The sequence below is a fragment of the Nicrophorus vespilloides genome, unplaced genomic scaffold, assembly GCF_001412225.1.
Source record: "Nicrophorus vespilloides isolate i.1.1-1 unplaced genomic scaffold, Nicve_v1.0, whole genome shotgun sequence".
NCBI classification, from domain to species: Eukaryota; Metazoa; Arthropoda; class Insecta; order Coleoptera; family Silphidae; genus Nicrophorus; species Nicrophorus vespilloides.
The window spans coordinates 36,714-60,200 of NW_017098993.1; the positions used below are offsets into that span (position 1 = coordinate 36,714).

General features: G+C 33.6%; 2 protein-coding genes across 6 annotated transcripts in view; both read right to left on the minus strand.

The window, feature by feature from the left end:
- Nucleotides 1-224: 224 nt before the first annotated feature.
- On the minus strand, nt 225-1,645 carry LOC108563799. Its single transcript, XM_017922583.1, has 3 exons — nt 1,197-1,645; nt 619-941; nt 225-553 (listed from the first exon to the last, which is right to left on the minus strand). Exons 2-3 carry the CDS (start codon nt 779-781, stop codon nt 288-290), a joined length of 429 nt encoding a protein of 142 aa, XP_017778072.1. The 5' UTR covers nt 782-941; nt 1,197-1,645; the 3' UTR covers nt 225-287.
- A 12,295-nt stretch (nt 1,646-13,940) lies between these two features.
- LOC108563798 (carbonic anhydrase-related protein 10) overlaps nt 13,941-23,487 on the minus strand; it is a 167,958-nt gene continuing 158,411 nt past the window's right edge. For all 5 annotated transcript variants that reach the window (XM_017922581.1, XM_017922579.1, XM_017922578.1 and 2 more), the window contains 3 exons: nt 22,272-22,426; nt 16,628-16,768; nt 13,941-14,251 (listed from right to left, as the gene is read on the minus strand). In XM_017922581.1, coding sequence (XP_017778070.1) covers nt 14,183-14,251; nt 16,628-16,768; nt 22,272-22,426 — 365 coding nt within the window. In that variant the 3' untranslated portion in view covers nt 13,941-14,182. The remainder of the gene's footprint in view (nt 14,252-16,627; nt 16,769-22,271; nt 22,427-23,487) is intronic.

Below are 23,487 nucleotides of genomic sequence, written 5' to 3' on the forward strand. Positions count from 1 at the left end.
ATAAATAGTTTTTGACAGATTCAAATTGTTGATTTTTTGTTGTTATTTGTCATTTTACTGATCGTTATTTTACAGTACGAGCTATATTTTGCTGAAGAACTTGACGCATTACTTACGGTTCTTGAATACAACTTCTATTTCATCTTCGTATTCTTCGTAAGCTTGTCCAAGGATGCTGCAGACGTTCAACAGAAGAACGACAACAAAGAAATGTAACAACAATGAATGAATAAGAAGACGTTTATTATACATTTGCTCAACGATTGTAACAAGGAGCGTTCGAGGAATCACACGTTTCTACGGCAGGTCCGGTCTCTGGCCAGTTTGTATCCCTGCGGGCAATTTTCGCCCACTCGTATAAGCTGTCTGCTCGTACCGATTGGACCATCGTCATAGTCGCCCCTCCGCTCTTCGACCTCACCGGCGCTATCGAACTGACCTCTGATGTCGATCCGAGGATACTCCGTCGAAGTTGTCGTAGTTGTCGTCGTCGTTGAAGTTAAAGTAGACGGAAAATTTGACGTTTGTCTTGTCGTTTCTTGATTGGAAGAGGCTTAAGGAAGAACAATTGAAATTGAAAATGGGCATAGCAGGAGAGGAGTATGAAACAAAACTCACATTCCAACAGATCCACATCAGTGTCGCAATCCGCTGCAAAGTATCCCTTGATGTTCCTGATCTTCTCCTTGATCTTGTTGATGATCACCCCTGATTCTACGGGCCACATGCTCCCAAGAAGCAGGCAACCCACAAGCAGCAAAGAAAATTTCGTTTCCACCATTGTTGTTGCTGTTTTATTTCACCGAGAACTTTGATCACCAATTAAGAACACACCTCGTTATGTTTTAAGAGGATCCAGCGTAACCTCGATCTTCCAACCAACAGCAATCTTTGATGGGTATAATCAGAATAAGCTCAAACCACCGAAAAACCTTTCTTATCTACCCAGAAAAAACAGTGCCTGTTTTTAATATTTTTTTTTGTCGATTACTGGATTCGTAGTAAACCCCGAAATCTCTATCCAGTATAGAGATTACGTTGAAAACAAACCGGATTGATATAAATGAAACAAACATCGCTCGGAAAGTAAATTTTCGAAAACATTCCAGACGTGACTGGAACCATCGCAATTTCATTTACATTGCTATGTATATATATATATATATATATATAAACAAACTAGTAATTGTACTTACCGTTTACCAACAAACATAACAATGAGACGGCACTGCGAATTGCAGCGTTTTTGTGTTTTTCAATCTTATCAATGTTTATAACCAGCGCCGCAGTTTCTTCTCCCGCGCTTTCCTTTCAATTATTCTATTATTTGAACTCGTCTAACTCGAGAGCGTCGTGAAACAGAAAATAGTATAATGAAGTAAAATAATGTAGGTAAATCAGTGAAGAAAGAATGCTATTCATCAAACAGTGAGATAGTAGGCTTAAGAGGGAGGCGTCGTGACGCCGAGGATAAATTTTATCCATTTCTTGATGAATTCATCCGTGATTGATGCCCGGACCGAGATATTTAAGAAAGAATCAAAGTGTGCGTCATTTTAGTTGTCTTAGGTTTTTGCTAATCTAAACAAAATTTGATTTATATTTTGTTGCAGTAACTTAACTTTATTAAATTTATAGAAGATTAGGTTAGGTTACACAGTTTTAAATTCGATTATCAAAAAACAATAATGAAGTTACATACAAATTACATAATATAATTTATTAATTAATAATAAAAAAATTATTTTATTATTATAATATTCTCAAGTGACATTAACAATTGAAAATGTTATAATTTGCTCACTTGTTTTTAATGTTTCAATTTAATATCAACATTCTAAATTTTATTTAAAAATATGTTTCAAATATTTAACAGATTTTTGTTTGCATTTTGCGGATTCGAATTGTGTTTGAATAATCATTGCGATTCTGGGAAATCCGAGGAATCCAGCAAATCGTAGTTACACATGATTAGTTTTCAACATTTTTTTCCTGACCTTCGGAATTGTTCCACGAACTTACGTAACGACACGTTGCGATTTCTAACACGATAATAATAATAAAATATAGTTTTTTTTTAATGTAACCTATGAACAATCAGTGAAAAACTTTCAAAGTTCTCAAAATTAAGTTCTTTCCTATCTAATCAAATTTGTAGGTTAGAGATTAGTACATAAAATTATACACGGTAGATATGTAAATTGATTATTTTTAACATTTATTTATTATCTATTTTAAACCGTGTAAATCGAGTACCGTGTAAAAAGAGGGTGTATATTAAATTAATGGGGTAATATCAGTTGGTACCATTGAATGATAGAAAGCGTGCCGTATTTAAAGCTTCAATTTATTGACGTTTTCGTGTTTTTTCTATCTCTTTCATTTCGAGTTTGTTTGAACTAAATTATGTCTGCCAATCTTATAACGTGTGTATTTCTGCACGCGTTTTATGTTCCTCCACTTTCTTGCATTGCGGATTATATAAATATTGTAATCTCCATTTTATAATCAAGTGCGGGGGTCGCCGAGTCCCGGAAACCACCATCTCTCTCTCTCTGTTTCTTGCATTCATTCAATGCTTTTCTCGTCTCCGTTTTTTTTTTCTCTAGGGAGAAGGAAAGGGCCTGCTTGTGTTTTAAAATTCAAATGGGGCCGTACGTCTTTGTAAAAACGTCGGGAGAGAATTTGATAAATATGTGCCCCGCGCTGAAACCGGTCTGATTTACTCAACACAACAGAAAATAAAGCCCTGAGAGGGAGAGACAGAGAGAAAAAGGAACATATATAAACGAGGAAGTGTAATATCTATATCTATACATACAGATATATTCCTGAGGCAGAGACAAACGGCCGGAAAAATTGCGACCCGAAAATAAAAATTCACGATTGCGTCTTCTTATTATTTTGCTCCAACGCAAGCAAAAAAAAACGATTGCGGATAGAGTTGCGTACACACCACAAGGCAAACTTATAAAGAAATGTAATATTTGATCGTCTCAGTTATTTTTAGGTTGGTGAACTTGTCAACTGTGACCAAACTATATGATTTGAATAAAAAAAGTAAATTATCGTGTGATTTGTACAAACCATAAAATAAAAATATATAAAAGATATAAGCAAGAAAAGAGTAAAGTATGTGTGAGAGAGAAGGTGGATTGGTAAAATCAGATATTTTTAATACGAAAAGGACGAGGGATTAGGCGGAATTAAATGGGGATTTATTGTTCGGAAATGTATTATTATGGAGGAGCGCGCGGTCTTACAGAGAAAAATGCGAAATGAAAATAGCGGATTTCCCGCTGCTCGTATTTATGTATATCATCTCTTGCACGTTTCTTTTTGTTGTTGTTGTTGGTTGGTTGGTTTCTCTCGTCTTTGTCGTACATTCTTCCATTCTTATTTCACCGCGTTGCTCTCACCGAACAGGAGGAACACTTGTCGCGATATATCACGGCGGCAAAAATCTCCAACATCTGTTGGACATTAGAATTTTCGCGTCATAAATAGAAAGCTTACGCCGCGTAATCCTGAAATATTATGGAAACGAAAAATAGGTGGCATTAAATACCGTCAGGACGTGTGGGCGGTGAAGCGCCCTCAGACGAACGTGCAGCCCAATACAAATCATTTTTCATGCGTCAATATTATCAGAAACGTCGATTTTTCCTATTTCGTTCATCACGCAAAACCATTCGTTCTTGTAAATCCCTCCGGACGTTTTTTTCACGCCACTTTCCATCTGCTGACAGAACGTCATTAATGACGTCTGTCAATTCATTTTGTGCTTTATACTTATTTGATTATAAAGAAACCTAATTATTATTAAACTAAAGTATAATTATAAAATATAGTGGCAAAAATGTGAAACATGAGACATTCACCAAATTAATACTGCGTCCGTCAAGACAAGCAATTCTGTCAGTCAAACCAAATAATATTATTCTATTTATTGTATTATACAAAAATTATAATAAATAAGAATTTTAACCTTGGTCGTTAGCCTTTTGGCCAGCCTATGAATATATGTATTCATGTTTGGCCAATAAATTATTAAGAATTTTAATGAGAAAAAAAAATAAATTTAATGATTATTAATATCTTGAAAATAAGTAAAGTTACATTACTAAAATAAGTATTTTTTTTATGTCGTATAATTTTATTCACAATCTGTTCATCAATGTGAACATTGAGTAAATTTAAGATCGTGCTTGACATTAAATGGATAGTATCCACCGGGAAGGATAGTTACCATTATGATGATTTGATTTTTTTAAATTGGTAGTTTGGCTGTCCTCTTGTAGGTTAACTTCAGTAGTATATTAAGATTGAATAACGTTAAAATTAGATAAACTTTAATAAAAATTTGTATATTCACTATATAAAGATTTGATTGTATAATGCAGTGGTGGCTCACTTTTTAGACCTCATGAATTACTAAACTCAAAATATTGACCATTTAAAATTTTGGATCTTGCGGACCACTACTATGATTTTTTTTTTATATAAATAAGATTATAAATATGAAATAATATTGACTCTTGAAATAAATCAAAAATTTCAAAAGAGTAAAATTGCAAATATATTCAAATTACTTTGCGGACCACCAAAATTCCGGTTGACGACCGCTGGGATAATGCATAGATATACTGAATTTGATATTTGTAACAAGTGTAGATAAAATATAATAATAGCTTTCCTGTCGAAGTTTGCTTTTTGGAAGTAAAGTTTCAAAGACGTTCGTTAATTTGTAATTGAGAAATATCCGCGCTCGAAGGAAGGAGAGTTAATAACGATTTCGGGTGTAAGTCGCTAAAACTGGTGGACCGGAGCTAGTAGTATATATGAGTAAGGATTACGTCGGCTGTTTGCGAAGTTACGAGGTGTTGATTTCATTAAGTGCTAGACAAACTAATATGCGGACTTGGATAAATTACAGAATACACAACATTAACGATATTTGCTTATACACTTAGGTAACGGCACCCTCATCCGACCCTCTTCTTCTTCTTCATCGGCTTCCAAGAGCGAGAGGGTCGGTGCGCGGCGGAAGGGGTGCTCTCATCCCCGAGAAAACTTATTAGCAACTGCGGCTTCGGTAATTCGATATTCAATCAAGAAAACTAACTCTTCCCGGATTCCGGATGCGTGCGTGTTCAACCGAAAGGATAACCGTATAACGAGAACGAAACTCTCAGAGAGAGAGAAAAATAAGGAAGAAGAAGAAGAAACTGGAGCAATAAAAGTGCAGAAATTGTAACGAATGTTCGGCCGTTATTAATCCGGCCGCAACGGTCCCGAGGTGGCTGTGATAAATATAAATATAAGTAAAAAGCATAAAGGGAACAATAAACAATGGTCCGGGTAGGTGTTCGTGGATGTGTTGTGTTGGGAGGGTGGTGGTGGTGATAGTGGATAGACGCTTGGGAGGTGAAGTAGAGGAGAGGCGTCTCCGCAGGAAGTAAGGTGACATTAAGCGTGAGTTATGACATCGCAAGAGATGTCTTGGGGTTGGCCTAACCTAAACCTAGGTGTGTCTCTTAGAGGAGGCTCCTTCCTCTCCCCCCTTTGGAGCTAAGACACACACACACGAATAGATCCTCCATCTCGCTCCGAGCTCGGTCCGGATATTGTAACAAGTGAGGCGTCGCGACGCCGAGGATATACAAACAATGCACGGCCGCGAAACGGATTACGACGCTGACAACGTAATTATTAATAAATCGAAATTTATTGCGAGACGACGAAGCCGTGTGTGTCCAGCAAACGAAATTCAAAATATAATAATATATGGGACGAAGCCGCACGACTTACGTATCTGATATGAATCATATTACATTCCAATTGCCACAAATACTAATTATTTTGTTCAATCGATTCTACAATTTTTTATAAATTTAATTAAATATTTTCAGATTACAATAGAAAATGAATTTTCAATAGAATATTGATTGAAATTCAAAAAAGAATAATGTAAATTCAAAATGAATTAAATTTAAAAGATTTTGTGTTTGAATTGGGATAAGAAAATATGAAGAAAAGATACAATTTACAAGTTTATTTCATTAATTTATGAAAATTAATTAGGAAGTTAATCTAATGGAGTAAAATTAAATACTGTAGTCCGGTTTCAAAATTACCAAACAAACTATATTATAATTGAGTGAATATTGGTGAAAGCGATTTCCCGCAGCATGCGAGACATTGTTATATTTGAAGCTAAACATACTATTATAAATGTAACCATTATCGAATATTAATACAATAAAACAATGGAACCTCACTTAACGAGCATAATTCGATCCAGAATTTCAGGATTTTTACTTGTAAAATGACTCGTTAAGTGAAACAATTTTTCCTATATAAAGCAATGTAAAATACGATAATGTAAAAAAGATACATCGTTTGTTTATATGTTATAATAATGGTAGGATACAATAAATTTTTGTTCTGCTTTTGCAGCAAACATAAATTATATTTGTTTAAACAAAGATGACAAAAATAATATTTAATATATACAAATTATAAAGATAAAATACACATATGTCTGAAAACAAGTTTGGAAAATGATGCACCAGTCGCACAATCCGGGACTCTCTCCTCGTCACTCGTTATGAGAGTAAATTTTGTTACAATTTGTTTAACTCGTTAAACAAAATGCTCATTATGCGAGGTTCCACTGTAAATGTTAAGTAATCAAGCTTCACTAGTTGCCTACATCATCTACAGCTCGCTATTATTTTCGTTAAACTCATTAAGAAAAATAACTTGAAGTACGCTCGCGAATGCAATCACATCAGTGTAATATATAAGAACACGATACCAAAGTGAAATGAAAGAAAATTTAGAATGTCCATGTTGAAATACGTTCTGATAAGTTTTGCGAATAAAATAAAAATACTAATGAGGTAAGAAAAAGTGTGGATGCGACGTGCGGTATCGATTTAACAATTAAAGGCGCGACTCTTCGGCCGAAACTGGATGAGAGGGGTGATGGTAACGTGCGGAATGGAAAATTTAATAATAAGAGCCTAATGGAGCCCTATTCATTGTACGCGTGCCGCGAATGCCGAAAAACACTTTGCGCCGAAGAATAAAATGTATTATAAATTGCAGGAGGAGGCAGATTACGTAGAGAAGATCAGAAAATAATAAGGGATGGTGGAGGTGGAGAAGTGCAGGATGGGCCCCGGCCTTCGTTGATAAATCACCCGTTCATATGTGCCCCATCATCGCAGCAGGCGTGTAATAAAAATAAATTAGAAAAATCTCCCGGCCGTAATAAGGAATTCCATTCATGCACCTCTATCTGTTTTTTTTTCTTGGAGGGTTGGGAGATGGGTTTCGTTGTTAAAGAGGTTAGGTAACGCGCAAACGAGAATTTGATTTCCGGCTGTTGCGGGAGTTAAAGCGGGAAGAAAATATGAATAAGAAAAAAAGGGAGTGAAACGGGATGAAGATGAAGAACAGGAAGGCGGAAAGGAAAGTAATTACACGTAGAGCTTATGAAATTCCCACGGAAGCAATAAAGAAAAAGGTGAGGCGAGGAAGCCCTGTGTACAGAGGACGTGCGGATTTTCCATCCTTCGGACTGCCATCATCATCAACAAACCCGGTTCTCTTTCTCCTCGTTGAAGGCACACAGTCAATTTTCTATCTTCATCGGAATTACTGCCCCCTCGTGGGCGACCTCCCAACCCCCATTTCAGCGAAATAAAATACGAAGAAGCGCAATATTTCAAACTATTTTATGACCCCCCCGCGAAGAACTTCCTTCTACAAATTTCATAATGTTATAGCGCTCGCATTCGAACACATTAAATTATATCCAGCTTCTTTTCTTCTATCATTACTAACAACTCCTTACAAAATGCAAGAGTATAGCCTAACCCTTAAACATATACAACATGCAACCAACCATAAATATTTGACAGTTTAAAATGGTTACATAACATACGTTTCACTCGCATTAATAAAATCATTATATTATTAATGATCGCCAACATCACAAAATCCGACAAGAAGATGATGAAACCCAAAGTTAAACAATAAAGCGTGGCAGATTAAATTTAAATTCTACAGAAATTATCCAATGAATGTAAAACTATCTTGTTTTTTTTCTTTTAAATTGTCAAAATAAAATGATAACATTTAATACCGAAACGTAAATTACTCACCGAACTGCGTCTAAACGGTATATCATTGAGCGGCAATAACAAATCCTGTTGCCATGGGATACAATAAATGTTAATAGGTGATCGCGGCACGCGGTTTTTATCCCTACTCGTTCAAAATGGAAAGGGCAAAACGATTTAATAAATGAAAGAAAATATATCGCGAAATACGAAGATGCAATCAGTCAATAATAATAAGCGATGAGTCAGTGCGGATGATGCAAATAGCACAGATTAGATTTTTGTTTATATTGAACTTTTCTTTTAATTGCACATCGTTAATATTATTGCCGTTTCCAAGGTAATATTCTTTGGAAAGGCGTCTTTTTTTTTGTTACATAATTTAGTTAATATATTTAATAATTGAATGCATTTATTATAATTAAATAATCATGATGTAATTAATACTGGAAGAGTGGAGGTGTCGTGTCAAGTTGCAATTTCCTTATAAATATTAATATGGATTTCTTGGAAGTTTTGTATTATTCAAACAATAATCTAAAAACGATTTTTGTAAAATTATTCATTAAATTAATTATATTATGTAACATATGTTATATTATTATTTTCAAGTCAGAAAGGCCAATAGTCTTTGCCGTCTTTAATATATTTTTATTATTATTATTCTTATTGTTGTTGTTGTGAATGAACATATTTTAATTTTGTTTTTAACTTAATAAAAAGTAATATTGTTAAAATGCATTTTTTAAAACAAATGTACATATTCCCTCTTTGAGGGGCGGTGGTACACGCATTCTACCACCTTGAAAAAAAAAACTATGTATGGATTGTTTTTATGCATATCAATTTTTATTGTTACATATACATTTTACATTTTTTTTGTATGGTCCCACTTGGGTCTAGAAACTTAGGAATTTGTGGCCTTTTCAAAAGTTAAGAAGTGAACTACAAGACATATGTGAAATTTTTGTTATTAAATTTCAAATTTATTTTTAAAATTTCTAACGTTTAAAGAATGCGAACGTTTAATATTTGATTAATGATATTTGCATTTTTATGTGAGCAGAAGAAAACGTCGTTTGTCTCGTTGGTTAGTGCAAATGAGAATACATGACATACATTTATTAATTTGTATTGGTATTCGTATGGTATTCAATTTGGTTTTGGTTGGTTTTGTTCAAATTCACATGATTAAATTGGATTCATTTTGAAATATTTGATGTGGGACGTGTTGTGTCCGACAACAATCTAAACAAGCCGATTGACGTCGAAAGTGTAATTCCATGCAATGCAGGTGTAATGTACCCAATACACCTGAGCGTAACGTTGATGGTACCATTTATAACTATAGATGTCACCACCGTCGTTTCGACATCGAACATTGCGGCCAAATCATCTCGTCACCGCGAGAGATCCTTGTTGACCCGTGCGGTTTCGCGTAAATTTTAATTTCCTGCATTGTCATCCCATTACCGACGGGACACACGTTGGAGAGGGTGGCGCAGCCGTCACCTCGGGAATAGGAGAATTCCCGCATGTTGCGATGTCGCCGCCGTTCGATTGATTCCCATTTCCGGTTCGGCGCGCGGCCAATTCCAGACAGCAATATTGCAGCTCTAATTACGTTTCGCACGCATTATACCTATCCTATAGAATCCTGCTAGAATGAGAACTGTTTCAAGTGAAACACTGCAATCTACCGGCATTAGTATTCCTGGTCGACAGATCAAAAACTACCGCGAAAACTTTTAATTAGTACCGATATTTTTTTGCACTCTCTCCCTTTATATCTTTATATGTGCATATATGTCAAGCAAATTTTTAATTAAAAGCAGCACGGCCGCAATAAATCCGGTATGCGAATGTATTCCATTCCGCGTTTTTACGTGGAAAGTAATTATACTTTGAATCCAATATCAATTGACATTTTTTATCCTCATCTCAGAGTTTTTTTTTTCATGTTGTAAACTAAGTTGAAATGATGCATTTCACATCATGCATAGTCTATTGTACGTTTTGCATAGCAACGCTGTATAATCACAAAAACAACATCAGCGTCATCTTTATACACTTTTACGCTACTTACAGATAATGATAAAATTACATTGCTATTGAAACAAATGTGATTTTACGTAATCTGAGTGTAAAATTGTTAAGTTGCGTTTTTTATCTGTAATTAGATCCTTTTTTTTAAATAAATCTCGTAATATGATTTATACGGTTGATAGATTCCTGAGGTGTAAATCGAAATTGTAACTTTTTGAATGTAAAACTGTCTAAATCGAAAAATATGAAAAAGCGCATAGGATAGGTTATTTCAACATTTATTTTTTATTTATTTTATACTAAAATTCTGTATAATCGAAAACGTGTAAAGAAAGAACAATGTAAAATGAGGGTAGGTGTACTATGTAAATTAATTAATGTATCAGAAATTAAGTTGTAAATGTAATTACGTCCGATTTATAATTAAAATTTTGGTTTATTTCAAACAAGAAATAGTATAATTAAGCAAAGTATGTGGTTAAATTATCAATATAGTTTTGCCATCTTAACGGTAGCTTATTAATGGCGACAGGGAAAAAAACCTTAAAACAGAGTGGTGACAAATTGCAGAAAGGGTTTTTACAACTTGTTGGAAATTCAATATTTTTCCTTGTAAGAAGTGGTACAATCTCTGGAAACAGTTTTAGTTAGTTGGTCCAAGGTCTGAGAAATATAGTGGGTATCAGAGAGTTTACAAGGCTAGCTTTTGAAGTATGAGCAACGTTATTCGTGTGACTTGCTTTCGAGCATTGTCCTGCAAGATGTTTGGCCTGTCTCTAATCACCAATATCGGATGCTTAATCCCAAGCTCCCTTCTCATTTTATCTATTTGGTTACAGTAGACAAACGCTGTAATCGATTGACTAGGTCTCACAAAGCTGTAGTGTAACATCAACGCTGGACCTCCAAATAGACACCATAAGCTTTTTTGTGTGAATATTTGGTTTTGAAGTGTGTTTTGGCAACACTTTGTTATTGAATGATTGTACCGAAAGCTTGAGATATAAAAATGATTTGCCTTCATGTCTTAAGCAAAGAAGGGAAAGATTCGAAACGATTTTGCGTCTGACATTCTTCTTAACCTTAAGAATGTTGGAAAAGTAACGTCAAACCTAATTGATAATTCAAGCATAGTTTGAGATGTATCCGCTTCCACTACATCTTTCAACTCATCATTATCCACATTGCTGTCAGGTCGCCACTTAGTTCATTTTGAAGATCAAAATCGCCAGAGCGAAACTTCTCTAACCACCGATGTGCTGTGCATTTATTGGCATTGCAAAAGAAGGAAATTTGACAGATAATCACAAACCGAAACGTGTTTCCGAAAGATTGATGAAGTACCTTCATAATTAAAAAAAAAACTACCTGTAAAAAACTGTTGTAGTAAAATTACTTGATAAAGTAATATTAACTTGAAATGATTTATATTAATACAAAAAAGAAACATGTAATTTGTATAAAAAAAAAAGAGAGGAAGTGGTGTGTAAATTTCTTATAATAAATTTATTGACTAGATAATAACAATACAAAAATAAATAATAATAATTTATTGGCCAAACATCGATACATAAGAAGAAGAAAAAAAAAGTACAATTTATACATAAATAAATTTTAACATACAATAAAAAATATATATTAATAGGCTGACCAAAGGGCTAGCGACCGAGGTCTTTCCGCCCGGGAACATAAAAATTATTATGAAATAATATCAGTATTATAAGAATAATAATATACAATGAACAACAGAAGGGAAATATATATATATATATATAAAGTTGCAGTTTCTTTTTTTAATAATCGAAGGATGAAGGGTGGAAGGGAGTAGTTGTAGGGTGTTATTTTGATTTTGGGGGAGTGCTGAATAACCGTGGAAGACATAAGTGAATGGAATTCGGAGATGATTTCTGGAGAAGGATCCGGATTTTGGAAAATGAAGGAGAGAAGACTGGAGTTAACAATGGTTTCGACAAACAGGGAACAGGAAATATTATTTTTAAATATATAGAAAATAAATATAAAACCTAAATAAATATAAACAATAAAAATAAATAAACAAGCCAGATAGACTTATGGTCTGTAGTTTTTGCAAGAATTCTATTTAGTTTCATTTTTCTTATGTTATTTTGTTGAGCTTGTATTATGGTTGTTCCAATAAATATTATTGTTATTATTTTAAGAATAAACAAAATAATGTAAATTCATAAAATAAGATAAATTTAATAATGTAAAATACAATATACATACATGTAAAATACAGATTAAAATTTCAAATATTTTGTAACTACTTAGTTTTGAAAGCAAATTGTTATTGTACAGGGTAGAACAACTTTGACTGACTGACTTAAAATAGATATAACTATTGTAAATGTATTTTTTCTAAATGAAAGTACAGTTTGTTAGATTTTTCTGATTTAAATGTGGAAAATAATATCATTTCAAATAATAGCATTTCGTGCTACAAATTTTATATTTCTTCACGATTATTATGAATATCTACAAATCAAGTTTCAATATTCATCTTAGCTATGTTCTGAAGATGCCCAACTGTGTAGACACAGATCCATCATCGTTGACACTCTGTCGTACAGCCATCACAGCTTCTTCATTGAGAACAGTATGATGAATATTTCATCGTTGACGATCACATACTGCACGCTGTTCCTAAAAATGGCTGATTGAGTTTCAAATCATGTTTGAACTGTTGGAACATTAAAATGTGCACGGTATTTTTTGTGCGTTGTAATAATACAAGAAACATAATAAAATTCTATAATTTTGATCCGTTCTAGCTCTGAGTATGTAGCCATTATAAATTTTCTTAAAATTATTTATAATATACAATAAAAAAAATTAAAAAAGCAAGCTTAAAAATTATAAATATTTTAAAACTGTCCATGTTGGCCCAACCTATACAACTAAAACTAAATTTATACTTACTTTGAAAATTCAATAAGAGCTGTTTATGATTGTTATCTGTTATTTATATTTTTTTTAAATTATAATAAAGGGAAGAAAAAAGCAACGATGAAATTGCATACAAACATAATTATTTTTATTAAGCATTAATTATTTATATACATTCATCAATAATGGAACATAATCGAGAATAATAATAATTATAATGAACACTAACCGACTAGAAATAAGCAACAAACTCGTTTCGTAATCGAACAGCGGCCGCAACGTTCGTTCACATCTTCCCATCGAATTTTTATACATCTTGTATCAACGAAAGCGATAGAACGAACGAACCCAATCACACACAAAAAGAAATCAACAACAAAAAATATTCGATCATCATCCTCGAATCTCATATACATATATATTTTTTTCCTCCTCTCAATCGATTACTCTTCCACATTTTTATTATTATTATTTTTGTATCTACATGTTTCCTTATCGCCTAGTAATTATCATCTAAATGGTATGATTCTCTTCTCATCTTCCTCCGAGTGATTCCATTCGAGTTTACACTTACATTAAAGCATCACGTTTCCAAACTTCCTCTTCATCAGTCGTTTTCTTCGCTCCCAAACGTCTTCGTCGTCTCCTCGTTATACAATAGTCGCGCAAATATGCAATAAAATTTATTTATTTATTTTGGATCTCATTCACTAAGGATTCTTTAGTTTAATTTACGTTTATTATATCTTTGCATTTCTTTTTTTTTTTAATATATTTTATTTTTCAATTATTTATTTGCTTAATTGCCCTCAGGGTTCTTTCGTTTACTTGCAAAATATGATATGTGTATGTGTGTTTTTTTTTAATAATCCTTTCGTCAAACCAATTTTATTTCCCGTAGTTTCGACGCACTGCGGAATCAGTCAAATCACGCGTTAAAATTACGTTTGATATACATATTTTCTCTTCATATTTTTTGTTTAATTTATTTATTTAATTAATATATTTATAATTGTATAGCCCGGATGATATGGTTGAGGATATTTCACTTTCGTTATATGTTTGTCTTCTTCTTGGTTGTTTCCGCCGGAAATCTCTTAGTGCTGCTTCCAACTGTTCGCCTTATAGTGGACATCTCTGTACATGCTAGGACACACCTTTCCTCCCTGAAACGCAAACAAATTGATTACAAAACTACATACAATTTAATTTGTTTATACATAAAAAAGGAGGTGTTGTATCTGCGTTTATAATTTCAACTTTCGAAAATGTTGTTTTCATTTGGAGCGTAGCTTACGCCGCCTTGTTTATCGTCGTTATTTCCATATTTCCGATCGACTTCCGTCCGCTTGGCGCGTTCCCAGGCAATATTAATTATCTAGCGTTTAGTACGGGTTAATTAATATATAAGCATGCCAGATATTTACATATGATAATAATGTAATCCCGTTCATCGAATGCGGGTAAGTCTGCTACAGCCCCCAACCCACACCTCACGACCTGTGTGTTATGGTAATATTCGTGTTTGGACAGGTGGTTCTTGATGATTCATGTTAATCTTATTACTACACAATGTATGGATGGCTTAAGCATCTTGCGATTAGGTAACACTAATAATAATATCGATCGATTTCGCACCGCCGCGGTCTCCTGTGATGCAGCAGCAGCATCCATTACCTAATCTATTAACAATAGGTGGATGGGAATACGATAATTGGGGGAGCATTAATATTGCATCATCTTCCCCATCTAATGTTGGATGTAAATATAAGGATTGACATCAAATAGTTTCTAAACAAATAATTATAAAAGTGGAGGTGTTGTGTCAACCCAACATTATTTAACTTCTTTTATATTAATCTCCTGCTTTTAACATTCATATAACTAATATTATATTATTAATAGTTTCTGAATAAACAACGGTATAAGAAAGTTATTCCATTGGAGGAGATGCTGTTTAAATTATTGAAATTTTCAATATATTTTTTATGTTGTCCATTAAAAAATAATTATAAATTTTTCTCAAATAACGTGTAAACTGAAATTATTTCAAAAGGAGGTGTTGTGTCAAATTATTATTAGTTTATTTAAGAATGTAAGCAAGTAGTGCATAAAAATAAATCGCTTCAAAAGAAAGCAGATGTTATGTCAACTATTGTGACTTCAATTTTGACGTCGTGATCTTGATGTTATCTGTATTCGGAGCATCGCGCACTCAAATTGTCATTGCGGATGCAACAAATCCAAGCGGAAAACAATCAAGCTTGTGGAAGAATCCGAATTTTCCCACTCCCCCATGATACTCGCATAACAAAAGCAAAGAAACGACTCCACCACCCGCTCTGCATAACGTCGGCAAACAAGCAGAAGTACAACAACAACAACGGAAGCAGTAACTGTGGAATACACAATATGCGCGGATTCATTTCGAGTGTCTAATTTATATGTAATGATGCAAAGTTGCATTATTAAGTAAGTAAATTTGCGGCGAAATCAGCAGATGAATATTAAATGAAGCGTAATCTCAGGCTCTCGACTGCATCCAAAGTTTAACCGACAACAATTTCAATTCAAGTTTTATTTTTCAAACAAACATTTTTTTTCTTCTAGTAAACATATGAAGTGACATAATTATAGAGAGTAAATAATAAAAATCGATTCGTACGCTGTTCCTGGAATAGATTGGCATTTTGGGGAGAGAGAGTTCAAGAAAGTGCGATATTTAAGCGGCAGCATTAACGTGTATTTATGTCAGCAGGATAACCTTTTCGTAGGAGCGTTTTGGACCCTTCACAGTTTTCACAATGAACTATTGTCGCGGATTTCAATGGGACTATTTTAAAGGTGATCCGAACCCTTCATACTTTACGCGTTAAAAAATAGATATTTTTTGAGGAGCACAACATAGCCTCATATTCGATAAACATTTATTTTAATTTTTTTAGGTTTTTTTTGTTAGGACTACCAAAATATCAATGATCTATCAGCAAAATAAACAAAACTATTTACTATGGATACAACTCCTCTCAAAAAATATCATTTTTAAATAATACTAACTCTTCTACTCTACTTTCTACTCTCTTATTTACTAAGAATTATAAAGTTTAGTTATCATCTGTTTATAAGAAATGATATAAATATATTTACAACACTTCCGCATTTGATAGTCATGCATTTCTATAATTTAAAATAACACAATTTTATAAGATGTGCTAGTAAAAAATCAAATTGCAAATAATTATTCAGAAAAATGAACAAAATCATTTACTACGGACACAACACCTCCATATTTATATCTTATATTTATATTTAAATAAAATTGGTGTACTGATACACATATTATTAACTCTTAAGATAAATCAAGAATGTTTAATTCGCTAGTTTAAAATATTTGATAAATAAAAGACATCTATTTAGTATACATCCTACCACCTCCAATTTTTAATTTGATATTTTTATGTGTTTTAATGTGATTAATAACATATTTAGTTGAATCATATTATCACGATTGGATTTAGACATTAGTATAAGTTGTGACTCACTTCCGCTGGATGCTTGACGTTGAAGTCAATATTGGTCCTGACCGGACGATGGTGGAGAGGCTGCGGTGGCCGAAAGTTGTTGCCAAGCGGGGCCTTCGGGTGTATCGCGTGTCCTTGCATCAGCCTTCGCAGTGCGTGCATCTGGAAAGGAAAGCAGAAATGTACGGCAAACAACAATGATAAGATTAAATATGTCCACGTATTTAATCCACGTCTGGACAAACAGAGACGACGAGGAAACTGCAAACAGCGCGAGATTGAAATGGATTAAATTACATTTTACTTCTCTCGTTGCAACCGGCTCCCCCATTTTTTCTCCTCATTTCCACACAGTGTATATTTTTTGTACCTCATTCTGTTTATTGCTCTCTTGATAAACATTATGTAAGTGTAGTTTGTTTTGCTGTGCGCATATTTCTTTTATTTTTTTTATTCATTTTTATTAGTATTACTATTATTATCCGCATTTTTGTTGTTGTTTGGTTGAGTTGTACAATATTTTAAATGACAATAAAATTTGTAAAGTGGGTTGCATACATTTCCATTGTTTAATTTTATCGTTATAGCAACTTAGATAATTGACAAAACTTAAGTTTCTTTGAATAATGTAAACAAATTGCCGTAAATGTACTTATAATATAATAAATTTAGCATTATTTTCAGATTGTCGTTGATAAGTGCTCAATCCATAATGCAAATTAGTTGTATGCAGTGCAAGAATTCCTTGCATTTGCCTTATGCAAATCATCGATATTAAGAAATAAGTTGTTGGAAGAGTGAAAGGGGAGTTGCATAGCATTCGGTTTTCAGGAAACGCTGCCGCTGCCGGTGGTGTCTTGACTCACCGCCGCCCCTCTAAATAAATCTCCCGCCGCTTTTCGGCCGTCCCCCGTTCCCCACAGGAAACGGAAACGTGTTGTCAGAGGCGGAATTATATTTACAGCGTTACTACTTTCGCGCTGAATACATTTAGGACCAATTCGCACGTAGTACGTTTCAATTTATTCCCACTTCCACGAGCACACATGCTCGAATCTAAATAACGAACGCTCCACGCGAAATATGTAAACGAAAACAAACAGTTGCTTTAAATTTAAGACATCTACATCCATGATTTTATAGTCAAATTTATTTATGTGATTTATCTTTTTTAGTAAGAATAAAATAAAATTGTAATATTTATATTGTTTAAGCGCAACAATCCTAGATTTAGCGAAATTTAGTAACTAGAGTTGAAATAAGTATGAAAATTATCTCAATGTTAATACTTGAGATCGTGTTTGATTTATCCGCGCAACTTGATCATTCGTTCAAAACATATAGAATATAATTATAATTTTCACATATTTTATGATTAAATTTTCTAATTAAAAAATAAATTTATTAACAAATGAATATAAAAATAGCTTTAACAATAATTCAACTTTGTAAATTGCAATTTTAGCATAAAGAAAATTGAATATTTATGAAATTTGATATGGAATTGTAATATAAAACAATATCTAATTTGACTCTTTGTAATATGAAATGCCTATAATAAAACCAGACGTATCAATTATTATTTTTGTAAGTTTTATATAAATATCATATATCCAGAAATTTTCGTTTGTTCCATTTTCTAATTTGAAATTTTTCTCTTTGTGTACAGACAGCTGGGTGAAATTAGTCTATCGATCCGGGACCTGCATTCATATATGCAGCCGTGCAGGTTGGGTGAAATAACGCATAGGGCCCCATAGGACATCAAGGGTAATTCATAAATTGCAATGGCAATGCACATTTATCCATTACTAGTACTAGTTTTTAGATTCGTTTTGTTCTCGGTTTGTAAAATTCCTATTCTATGCAATAAACATTACGTAGCAGATTTCAGATGACACTAAAAAAGCGTAACCCGTGTTGTGAATTATAGATTTTCCTGGATTGATTTTGGTTTAATTTTAGAAATTGATTTTGGCACGTTTATGTTTTTCAATATACACTCTAGTACTTTAGGTATTATCATTCAAAACCTGCGTGACGCCTTGTCCAGATTTCTACATTGACTCTTATTTTTTTATAATTTAAAATAGAATTGTATTGACCAGAAAAAGCAAAATCGAAATTACATTCATAAAAAAGAAAACAGCATCAAATAAAATTGTAATGCAAGAAAGAAAAATAATATTAATATAAATAAATACCGTAGTAATGGAAATAACGTAGATATACTTCATAATATTAAAAAGAAAGGACATAAATAAATCTGGCCAAGATTTTTTTTAAAATTTTATAAAGCATAAGAAATAGTTGTACAAGATATTCGAATAAGAGAGCAAATGTTAATTTTGTTATTTATTAAAATATCGAATTTGTTCTTTGTGTTATGTAAGAGGATACAAATCACCTATCTATTAGTAGGGCGCTGCGCTTAATTCGCCTGTGACTGGAGCTTTGTTGTGCGTATTAAGAGGGATAATACATCTTCCTAATCCACTTGACGGGTTCAGTGCGGATGATGATTTTGAATGCTTAATGAGCGCCGCAATTGAAACGAATACGCGTTCGGATTAAGTGGGAGAGCGTAATTAGGGAGGTGCTCGATGCAACTGCGGAATTGTCCATCGAATCCTCCGAAAAGCATCATTACTGCTATCAATACTAATTAAGCAAATCGAAAGCTCAAATATCTTATCGAGATCTAAAAAAATAATAATTTTGTATATATCTAAATGTTCGTTGATGATGATGATACCAAGTGGATGGTGCTTCTTTTTTCAAGTCTGCAGTAAATATAGCACAGCTCGGTCGATGCTAATTTAATTTCATATAATATAAACGTAATTAGCAAATGAAATGTGTCAACAGTTCTTGCTTATCGCGGCGCGAGATTAGGGCGCGCGCGTTCCTCTTGTGAGGGAGGTAGTGGCGGTAGAGGGACTGGTACGTTTTGGGGACGAGGGGCGGCGGCGCAGCCTCCGTATAATTAGTCACGGGCGGCCGTGCAAGAAAACGTGAGATAAACATCGTCGCCTTAATTTATGGACGGCCAAAGCTCGTGCAATACCTATAATTAACTTGAGTGGGAGAGAGGAGTTGAGGGGGCGACGACGCCTTTATCATCGTACCTGTATCCCATGGAAATTTGTCTTCTCGGTACCTGGCGCAAATGTAATGGATTCATTTTCGTAAGAAGAAAGGAAACGAAAAGAAAGAAGAGGCAAAAAGGAAGAGGAACGGAAACAATTGACCGGAAAGATTGATTTCTAAACCCAATTAATTTTTGAAACTTGTTAAAAAAGAAATCGATGCAGAAAATGGATTAAATCAACACGGATTAGTTAAAATAGCATTATCAAAAGGATAATGATGAATGCAGGTTTTGTGTTTCTAAATGGAAATAGAAAAATAGATCAATGTAAAGTTTGACTTAACCTAACCTAATTTGACGCATTAACCAAATACAATGATTTTAATTGAATCAGTCATTATATCTTGTATTTTTGTAACACATTAATAAATTTAAAATAAAATTAATACCGAAAAATCTTATACATATTGAAATCTAACCTTTTTTACTAATATTCACTAATATTCGTGTTATAAAGCAGAGATTCCCAAAGTGGTCCATATCGACCCCCAGTGGTCTACGACAACCTGCAAGAAACTTTTTTTTATTTCTAATTTTCAAAAACGGTATGAGTACTTAGAACAGTGATTCCAAAGTGGTCTATATCGACAACCTGCAAGGGGTCAACGTCAGCAAAAAAAAAATTTGAGGGTACATGAAATGAAAATGGGGGTCCACGATAGTGGATCTCAACATACACTGATAGTACCTATTTACTTACATTATACTATCTTATAATATAAAGACATATACATTATTTATAAAAGTACCTATGAAGTAAAAAAATTATTATATATGTTTATAAAATTGTGTAAGTTGTAGGATGTAGCCAATCGCTTTGTGGTCGCAATACATTTTGAACTTGTAAAATTTTCAAAAAATCAATATCAGGTAAGTAGGGAGTCTATTCAAAACCGAAAAACATGGCAAGGGGTCTACGATACAAAAAAGTTTGGGAACCTCTGTTATAAAGTTTTTAATACGTGTGTATATTTGGTTGCCTACAAACATATGTAAGGTGCTTTAGAAATGTTACGTAACAACAATGCCCAATATATATAACACAAAATGCACGTGAACTATATTCAACTTTTCCGTTTATATTTTTGTTGTGCTGTATGTGCAAAGTTGAAATAGCGGCGAGGAGAAAACGAGCGCGAATGAAAAAAAAACGGGCGTCGATCCATAATTTCCGTTATTGTATATTTTTGTTGTCGGTTTTGTTTCGTTCCGTTTCCCGACTCTTCTGATCGATACATTTTACATTACCAGTTTTTTTTAGGGTGACGCTTTATTTTTATGCGTCTGGTGATTGTATTTTTTTTTTCACAAAAAACACTGTAATTCAAACGGGGTACGAAAATAATATAGGATGACGACGGGTGTTTCTGGAAACAGAAACATAACATAGAGTCGGGTCATTCTATAAATATATTTTTTTCCTGTTTCGAACAATGCACTGTAACGATATGTGTGAGCGCGATGGAGTGGTATAATTTAAACAGGTATTGTTGTGTAAATGAAGCTTTTATTAGTCTGCGTGTCGGCTCGTCATGCCTTAAAGATAATTTATTTCTGCGTCCGTTCGCCGTCCCCGCCTCGCTTCCTCCACCAACAATCCAAGAGGCAATGATTCACCCATGCAGCAATCGGTACGAATGGTGACCGGCCTGATTAACACGTTTAGGCCGCCCCTACACACGCTCAATGAATAAATCAAACTACTACTACTTGCAAAGTAACTTGCATAAGTTTATTTACTAGCATTCAGCAAAGTACTATAATATTGCACTTACTTGTTTAAAAAATAAAAATTCTATAAGTTATGAAATGATATAATACCAAAGCTCCAAACCGTTTAAATTAAGGTAAAATTAGCCCAGTGCCCTCAAAGTTAGCGGTCCACCCCTGACAAAATAATGTATTATACACACTTTGAAAGAAAAATAATTATTCTTAAAATTTAATTGAAATTATTAACAAGATATAAGTGTATTTTGAGATAAAATCGACAAAAAATGTTAAATATCTCTTACTCACTGATATTTCTACTTTTTAGAGTAGAAAAAGTAGTGAAACCATTAAAAAAATGTGTGTTTGCGTTGAAGTTTTAAATGGTAATTTCACGTATAAGAGTCTTTCGTTTGCAGGATTAGATGTGTTTACTCGACTCGAATGCGTGCAGTTTCTTTCTCTCCAATTGTTTATTATTTTTACTCTGAGCCGCTCTTCTTTCACTGCATGTGTGCGCTCTTGGCTGAAGTGTTGTGACAAGAGTTGTAACGCTCCGTTTGTTTGCGCACGGCGTGCAAACTTTATGTATGTATGGCTGTGTATGTTTGAGTGGTGGAAAGAAGAGAGTGGAATGTTGCAAGGGTCATATGACAAGAGGGTGTCGGAGTCGGAACGAGAAAGAGAGAGAGAGAACGGTCCACCCCCGTAATCACACCGCACTTTACGCAAACCTATATATATATATATAGTTTTGTACGTGTGTGTGAATGTATACAAGTGTAGGCAACACGAACAACATACCTGTTGCTTGGTGATGTAAATGGGCTTGTTGAGGATGAGCCACGTGACGGTCTCGTGGCATGCGGGCATCGTTGTCGATCCGTCGTACGTCATGTAGTAGTCCGTCTCAGGGAGAAGTCCCCTAACCGACAACCTCTTTATCTCCATCTCCTCCCCTGCACATGAAAAACAAACAAAAAACAAAAGATAAATGATTTTTTGAGCGACGCCCTCAGTATTATTCCGAAGAGATGTTTCTTTCTCTCGAAAAGATATACATTCCAGGATGATGGATTGCGCGGAAAAAGAGGGATGTTTCTGCCGCGACCACGGTTCTATTCTGTACGCTCTTAATTAGAAAAACCCTCCGAAGGATTGTATGTGAGAGGCACAAGTAATTTATTGTCTATGAGTGTAATTTTTACTTGTTAAATGATATACAATTATTTTTTAATGAATTCATCGACTTCAATATATACTTGAGAAGTTACGCAAGTGCTGCATATACAATTTAGGATCATTCATTATTGCAATTAAGTGAATAAAGAAATACTGTTATAAAATGTCATTAATCATTGTTACTTCTTCTGTCGATTTTTGTCCAAAAGTAGTTGGTACATTTCGTAAGAAGCAAGAAATGTACCAAGAGAACATCAAAACTTCTCAGCAGCGGAGAAAAAAACGATTTTAGAATTTCATGTTTTCTAAAAATCCGGTTTAAACTGGTTTCGAATTTTCACAAAAAAAAAATAGAGAAAAGAAATTTTTACAACTTATTTTCTATTACTCTCACTTGCTGGGCTTAATTGTCTTTAGAGCATTAAATAATGAACCAAATTATTTGTTCTGCTCTAAATTCGCATCTTCAGATTCTTGAAGATATTTATTAATTGATTTCTTCAAAGCAAGCTATCTTCTATTTAATAATTTCTATAGAATCTTGATAATATTTGTGCAAAAAGTTAATGAAGCTAGTGAAATAAATAAGCTAGACGTTTTTGTCTAAATCAGTGGTCCCAAACTTATTTGGCCTACCGCTCCCTTTCCAGAAAAAATATTACTCAGCGCTTCCTGGAAATTAAATTTTTAAATTTTAATAGCAATTTTGTAACTGAAATATTACTAAACTATAGGTTTAGAACTAACTTCAGTTTTTAATTCACGTAACAGGCCGATTTTGTGCCAACATTTTTTAATCAAATAATTAAAATAATTCATTAATTTTTATATTTTAAGC

Excerpts from the sequence above, each read along its gene's own strand:
- LOC108563799 (XM_017922583.1), bottom strand. The coding sequence starts at position 781 with ATGGTGGAAACGAAATTTTCTTTGCTGCTTGTGGGTTGCCTGCTTCTT. Across the intron at positions 554-618 it reads TGATGTGGATCTGTTGGAAT|CCTCTTCCAATCAAGAAACG; the intron begins GTGAGTTTTGTT and ends TTCTTCCTTAAG.